At 34.5% G+C, this 8,031-nt stretch overlaps 1 protein-coding gene across 1 annotated transcript; it reads left to right on the top strand.

Annotated features, from left to right (window-relative positions):
* Positions 1-2,641: 2,641 nt before the first annotated feature.
* LOC130010502 (collagen alpha-6(VI) chain-like) lies at positions 2,642-7,786 on the top strand. The gene is made up of 8 exons (XM_056102033.1): positions 2,642-2,737; positions 3,926-3,965; positions 5,143-5,163; positions 5,645-5,914; positions 6,215-6,505; positions 6,680-6,730; positions 6,961-7,485; positions 7,660-7,786. Exons 1-8 carry the CDS (start codon positions 2,699-2,701, stop codon positions 7,668-7,670), a joined length of 1,248 nt encoding a protein of 415 aa, XP_055958008.1. The 5' UTR covers positions 2,642-2,698; the 3' UTR covers positions 7,671-7,786.
* Positions 7,787-8,031: the final 245 nt, after the last annotated feature.

The following is an 8,031-nucleotide window of genomic DNA, read 5'->3' as shown; positions in this document are numbered from 1 at the left end:
CCTGCCAAGGCATCAAACAGAAAATTGTTTCGCTTTCTGCATCAGAGATGAACTGCTATTCTTTTCCCTGCTGATTACGATTTTAGTCCATAGTATTTTGGTTGTCATTTTGAGACTGACATGGTAACTTTCATTTCTATGGTTACGTGTAACATGCGAGATGGAGAATTTTGCCCGGACGGCAGCGCTTAAGCTTAATCTTCTTCGAATTCCTCCTGCTCGGTGAGAATGGGGCTTGGATAGTTCCAAAGGTTTCTTCACTAACTCGGGAATACTAACCTGGGGCATGCTAATCGAGTGACCATGCAGTGCTATCTATATGGGAAGCTACATTAAGTCGTTAGGGCTAGAGCGCTAATATTAGCCCGGACGGCAGCGTTTAAACCTAATCATCTCAAATTTCCCCCTTGATCGGTGAAGATGGGACATGGATAGTTCCAAAGGTTTCTTTACCAACTCGGGGATTTTAATCGAGTGGTCATGCAGTGTTATCTATATGTGGAGTTACACAAAGCCGTTAGGGCTAGAGCGCTAACATTAATGTTAAGGAATCCCAACGAACAATGTATTTTTCTGGTCATATTTTGACTTTTAAAGCTTTGATATGGTAAGTTTTAGATCTAGCACAGACGAATTTACTGTTAAACTGTGGACGTCGCGCGAGAGAGGAATGGTGTTTAACGTCCATTCGACATAAACTATGTAATGTCATATGGTTCAATTTTGTTTGAATAATTCGCTTGTATGTAGAGGTCTTTAGCAGTGGGAGAAAATCGGAGAAAACACCTGAGGTTGGACAGGCGACCTTATTCTTTAAGCTGTTTGTGATTTGGGCTGACTGACTATTCCGATATGTAAAGGTAATGGTTGTTAAATTTGGTAGGTTTTTCAATGCTTGATATTTACGGTGATAAAGATAGCCACGCGTGGAATACGCCCATACAACAACTTCTCTCAACTGCAGCTTATCCGAAAGGAAAATTTGGATGTTGAGCAAATTTGATAAGGATATAGTTTTCGGCAAAGGGTGGGGTGGGAGAGTAACTGAGGAACGGAAGGCTATGGATTATAACTATCGATGGGATCGAAAACGATCCATTTATTGAGTTCACAAGTTTTTATTTTTGTTTTAATAAAGATTGGGCATAAATCCCAAACGTAAAAACGCGGAACGCTGAATATCCTCCGATGACCTCAATGCTTCCCACGATATCTGCCAAAAATTATAGCCTCTACAGCGTACACAATAGGGTTCATTCTCTAAATTTGAAAAACACCCATTAAAAAAAAATACATGCCGTGAAATCCAATTGTTGATTGACAAACAACAAACTTCGCCAAAGTAAATAATATGAGCTAATATAGAAGCCAACAGTAGCTGAAACATACAGATTAACAATAATATATGGCACCGACCCAGGGTGTGGCGAACACACTTTATGCCCAAAAATGAACACATTTCAACTAAATATGAAGTTATATTATGTCTATATCGTGTCTAAAATTCTACAGGGGTCCTGTATATACGAATTAGATCAAGAATTTTTTAAGAAAATGGTCATCAAAGTGATTATACTTAAACTATTTGGTCAGACAGATTTTGATTACTCTTTCTACCACCTTTTCTCTTCAAAAAAAAGTAGAGGATATTCAGAAACAAGACAAAACTGCGGAAATGCACTGCAATATGGTTGTGGACATAATGATTACGTATATTTTGGAGGTCTGATCCAGTTGAAAAGTTCAATGATTTGTGGAGGTAATTAACGTTATGATAATTGTTTAATTTGTCTCAAAGTAATCACCATAAGTTAAGCACCATATAGCCCGGTTGGAGCTATGATGAGCTGTGATATTGACGTGTCATAAAACTTCATTTCATTCATTCATATTATTACTAGTCACAATAATTTAAATTAAAATATGAGCTACTATATTTTAAACGACCATTACTGCAAATTCACATACATAGTTAAAACTATTCACTGAATTACCAGCCCTTGCCGCAAGAGGGAAATGCCTCAACTGCATGGTTCCCCATTGACGGTACCTCTTAAGATAGTAAAGAGTGGGTTGGAATTTTGTTTAAGAATAATCACCCCTTAATCTTTCGGTTAACATATCATTGACACCTGCCGACATATTATCCTCAGCCGGATCTATGATTCAGGCGTTCAATTTTCTTATGCAGTAAATTATTGAATAATACCAGTTATCAGTTGTTCTTAAGGTAAAAAGAAAAGTCACTAAGTTTTGCCTATAGGATTCCTAAGAGTGGAAAAACTGTGCATGTAATACATTCATCTATTGGAAAGACGATAGATAATTCAGAAGAAAGTATACTTTTTAGATTGCCAAATATGTATCAATAATGTTCATTCTAAACAATAATTCGCATACAATGCTTATAATTTCACTGAATACACAATGCGTGGCGTATGCCCGTCTTTATTAGCACGGTATAGCAATGGTCAGCATCAAATATTAAATTTGACATTTCATAATCATTATATAACTATTAATTTCTGCACTGTAATTAGTAAATTAATTCATAGCATTTTTCAATTAACCCAAGATATTAACAACCGATTCTCCATTGGAATTTAATCGGCGAAATAATTATCACATAAGTTCCTTATATAAGGAGTTAATGGATTAATGCAGTTTCATTTTCAAGAGGAATAACCTAATCTACAAAATGTTACTTAGGGTAGCTGTTGCATTAATATGTATCGGGGTAAGTATTACCGAAGTTAGCTTTAGTTAGAACTATTTGGCATATACCAACAGATCTATACGAGATTTAATACAAGAGACAACATTTTTTACAGCGCTGTGACTGCTTTTTTTATAATCAAAAGATACTATGCCAAATTATATTTGGGAAACACTTAAAGGGCGTATGGCTCTATTTTTTGGAACCTTGAAATAGACAAAAATGGTTCTAAAAGCATATATGATATGAATGTATATAAAGTGATTTATAAAAAATATTGTAATTTCTAATCAATTATGTTCGGTGAAAATTGAAATACGTGAACAGTTCAAATTGAACGGTAGTCGTTTATGCCTGCGTAGTGCATTCTACACGTTTTTTAAATTATTATTTTGTCGTTTGTGAATCAGCATTTACTAATTACTTCCACATTGTGTTGTAGGATATGTTTGTATTTGCTCATTACAAAATGGCACCCGAAACCATAGGATACACAATTCGTGTACTGATTATAAATTGTTAATTGTGTCTCAAATATTGGATATTAGGATCATATAGTTCCATGACAAGATAACAATATCAATATTGATTGAAATTGACCAATACTGAATTCTAATTCGCGTTTTTAATTACATATATTATAGAAAATACTGAGTTAGAGACTAAGCTCCTTTAATGACGACCATAATTTACAATATCGGCCAGGGTTCAGTATTGTTTGCAAAGTAGTTGCCAATGTGAAATGCTTACAAATGTTTCGTTTGGGTGACCATGCATTCGAAATGTTATTTTTCAGAATATATTAAGTAATGTATAATCCGAGGGGCTTTTGAAAAGCAGTTGTTTTCAGTGATAAATTCTGGGGATTATGTGATCTAAATTTAGTTTTATAGAACATTTCATTTATGTTTTCCGTTAAAGTGTGTGCACGGCGTTTCACAATCTATTATTTCAATAACTACCGAATATTGAATTATCTTAACTTTTTTTTAACTGTTACGTTTGATAAAGATTAACATTTTAAAATCAAAAAACAAATAATCGTATAGGTTATGTATAATTGGTTTTGACAGAACTTCCAATACTTTTGTGTTACTTTGAATTGTTGCTATATTATTATCCAACCACAAAACTGAGCAATCATCACCCATGGCTCGTCAAAAATATTTTGCTCAATTTATAATAGAGTTTATTTATATATATTTTTAGGCTATTACAGCTTTCGATTTCCGTTTTGGAAACTTATTGGGTAAATATTAGTTTTTATTTTCTATTGGATATTTCAATGAAATAAAATAGTTTGATTAACTACCACATTTCACGAAATAAAATAGTTTGAGTAAATACCATATTTCCTGGTAGATATATACTGTTTTAATACACCAGAATGCCATTCATTGTATTTTTCTATCAACAATACCATTCATCGTGTTTATCAGTCACAAAAACTATTAATCAATGGTTTTCAAACATACCATTCATACACAAAAAACACATACTTATGGAAAAACAGCTACTTATTTATTTGGGCGACGTTTCGAAGAGTATTCTCTCAACGTTATCAAGCTAATACAGTAATACAAGAATAATGAGATCAATATATACAGAAAACTGTAACAACAATTCATGAAACCATACAGGACAACAACAAGATCAAAGGGGTTTATTCTACAAAAACTAATTAAGTGTGAAGAGTAGCCATTGAGTATAGTTAAGCAATTAGGTAGCTATGATGATAGATACAATACTACCGGCAGAATGGGATAGTACCTACAATACAATTATGATATACCATGGTTTGTTTAGATAATGGTAATTAACTTTATATGTCTGTGTGATTAAATGTACAATTAGACTAGAGTAACCTATATGTGTAATAATTCTAAGAAATAGAGTGGATATAACTGATAAATTGATAATAATATTAGAAGAATGAAAAATAATAAAACTCATAAAAATTCAAAGGTTTCTTATCCACTGTACTGTAGAATGAGTGGGGGTGATGGAAAACACATAATTTAGGTATATTTAATAAGTTCATCATAAGCACTAGGCAGGAATATCCCTGTGTCGCGGTTGAGGTCTGGACTGTTTCTTTTAATGTGTATGGCCTCAATAGCTTGATAACGTTGAGAGAATACTCTTCGAAACGTCGCCCAAATAAATAAGTAGCTGTTTTTCCATAAGTATGTGTTTTTTGTGTATTGCTCTACCCAGTTACTAAATGCCTCTTAAAGATTAATACCATTCATAGTGTTCTTCAGTCAAAACTACCTTTCATACTGTTTTTCAGTCAAAAATACCATGTATTGTGTTTTTCAGTCAAAAATGCTATTTTTCTTTACAGATTTTTAAAATTTTATTTCTTCGTGTTTTTATTTCATTCGCCGCGTGGTTATTCATTATTTATATTTTTATTTTTCCAGCCAAAAGAAAAGCAAACTACGGTAAATATTAATTAAATAGATAAAAAAAATGTCTTTTCCAGTCTATGCATTCTCGTGTAACATACCAGTGACCATTAACCGTTTTATATTGTAGTAGGAGTGGGGGGGTATCAAGTTACGGCGTGAAAACATTGGCACGCGGGTAAAAGAACCAGAAGAAGAGTGGACGGAAACTCTGCTGTCTGGACACATTTTCCATCACAGCTCATTTCATGGCTAATGCCAATCTTCATTTGCAGAACAGTAGGAAGTTATATCCATCTCTTTTCGTTTATACATGTATACATTTTTTGCCTGTCATTTCATTTTCTGGATATGTCTGCATTGCATCAGGGGTGTCTTCCTGTATTCCACAATTACCAGAGACAGTATTTGTCAAATGATCTAGGTTATGAAGCTTGTATTCATAAACCGGCTATTCAATTAATATTACTATTTTCTGATATATATAATATAACTATTCAACCTTCCTTATTTCTAGTCTGTTATCAACATCCATTGGACATAGTTTTCATCCTTGATGCTTCATCCAGTATCTGGTCCCAGAACTTCACCAAAGCTAAAGCTTTCGTAAATAGCTTCATTAGTCCATATGAAATTGGTCCACAAAAGGTACGAGTTGCCATTGAAACCTATGCCGATGTAGTGTACACTCAAGATGTCATTCATTTCAACGATTTCCTCACCAATGAATCACTGCAAAAGCAAATTGCTGGTTTGAAATGGCATCATGGATCAAGAACCGAAACTGGTGAGTTCAAAATAGTATTCGTAATCATTATTATAAAATATAACTCAAATATTGAATCTATTTAAAATGTTGATTGTAAATAGTTATATGTATATATACTAATTAAGGCGCGAAGTTTTTATGTTGGCTAAGCCTGTTCCCCAATCCCATTCCGATATTCTGAATAAAATATTGTTTAAGAAAAAATACATGATACCTCTCATAAATGATCACAAATAACGTTTTTTAGAACTTCGAATTCTGTCTTATGGTTTGGATTGTTCGTACTTGGTTTTATTTTATTTTTATTCCTTTCCCCAGGTTTAGGCATTGCCTATATGACAGACACGATAATGAAAGAAGCTAGGCCAGGTCTTCCCAAGATCTGTATTGTTATTACCGACGGAAAATCTCAGGATTCCGCTAAGACAGCTCTTGAAGCCAAGAAAGCACGCCTGGACCGTATTGAAATGTTTGCAATTGGTGTGAGCAGGGCTGTTAATGAATCAGAATTACAGAGTATTGCTGGTGATCCAGACCGAGTCATCATCGTAGAAACATACTCCGAATTGGAAGCCATCAAGGATAAATTGTCTGGAAAGACCTGTAAAGGTGAGTTTTATAAATTCAAACTATCGTAAACAAATTGCAAATTGGTCAGATGTCCAGCAGAATTAACTAGCAGGTTGTCAGTTCAATTCATACTGAAAGATTCCAGATAACTTAAATTGTATGTTCTATCATATTAAAATCTTCTATGGCTTAATTTATCTCTTCTATTTCCAGAAATCCCAACAACCACCACAACCACACCAGCTCCAACACCAGCTGCTGAAGGTATATTATACTATCTCGACTATATATAAATGATTTTAATTTTGTCATCTATCTGTTTAACTCTCCCAACCCTATGTTATTGTCATCGTACATAGGCCTGGTAGTAATCGAAAGTTTTGATACGAACTTATTTTCAAAGAATCTGGTTTTCGCTATCCCAATATCTACTTTTTGTCAATTATTCTATCAGTTTAGTATTAACTATTTTGAGGAATATTTTATTTTTACAGAATGTGGTACGGATAATCCCACTGATATTTACTATGTCTTCGATCCTGCTTATCTTGGTATGGAACGAGTTAACTGGGTAACACAGTTCATCACACACACGCTCAGTGCCCAGGAATTCGCCCACATGAGAGTTGGTGTCATCAGTGGATCATGCCCATTGGATGCTGGATTCAATCTCAAGGAATATTCCACCATCGTTGACGTGAGGGAGAGACTTGAATCCTACGACAGCCCAAGGTTTACAAAACTTATTGGTTCTCTTAGCTCTGCCTACTCATCCCAGAAAGGCGGACGTGGTGATGCCCGAAAGGTTGCTGTTATATTCATTGGTGGAAAAATTGACCAGGTGGCTGTTATCAAAAATGCCCAAGCTGCCAAAGAAGCCGGAATTGATGTTTACTTCGCTGATGCCGGAAATGCTGATCCCGGTTTTCTTGATGCCCTCAACGAAATCGGTTTCAGCTTGGCCAGAGCTGGCGCGGGCTCCATACGACAAGCCCATGCTTTCGTCGAAGAATTATGCAGTAAGTTTTATTAAGATTAATTAGAATAACTTTATAAATTTGGAACTAATCAGTACGGCAGATTTAAACATTTGGTTTATTGAAATCTTAAGCTGACCTTTAGTTAAAACAAGGCGATTATAACTTTTGGAAATTATACTAAACTTTAATGATTCACTTTTTTATATCTTCCAGGAGAATACTAATTACCCAAGTGATCAAATATCAGGATTTACCATTGGCGATATTCGCGCGTTGTTTTGTAAATTATGGCTGTTGTATATATATACAAATAAATAAATATCTCAGTTAGCAATTTAAACAGTCGTTGTTCAATTATTTTAGCACTTTTCTCAATGCAGTAACCCGGTTAAATAAGACTTCAAAGGCTTTTATCTTTGTGGATAAAATCTTTTACAAGCGAACCCTATTCATGTTTTGAGGAAGAACATGTATTGGTAGATTTCTGCTGCCATAATTTAAAAAGGTTACACCGTGTCATATCTGAAAGGGGGGCAGAGGGCGAGATGGGGTGTGGAGGGGGTTGTTATGGGATCGCGAAGATGC

The sequence above is a fragment of the Patella vulgata genome, chromosome 6 (assembly GCF_932274485.2).
Source record: "Patella vulgata chromosome 6, xgPatVulg1.2, whole genome shotgun sequence".
Classification (NCBI taxonomy): domain Eukaryota; kingdom Metazoa; phylum Mollusca; class Gastropoda; family Patellidae; genus Patella; species Patella vulgata.
The sequence above is the reverse complement of the archived record's forward strand: the minus strand, read 5'-3'. Positions and strand labels throughout refer to the sequence as shown.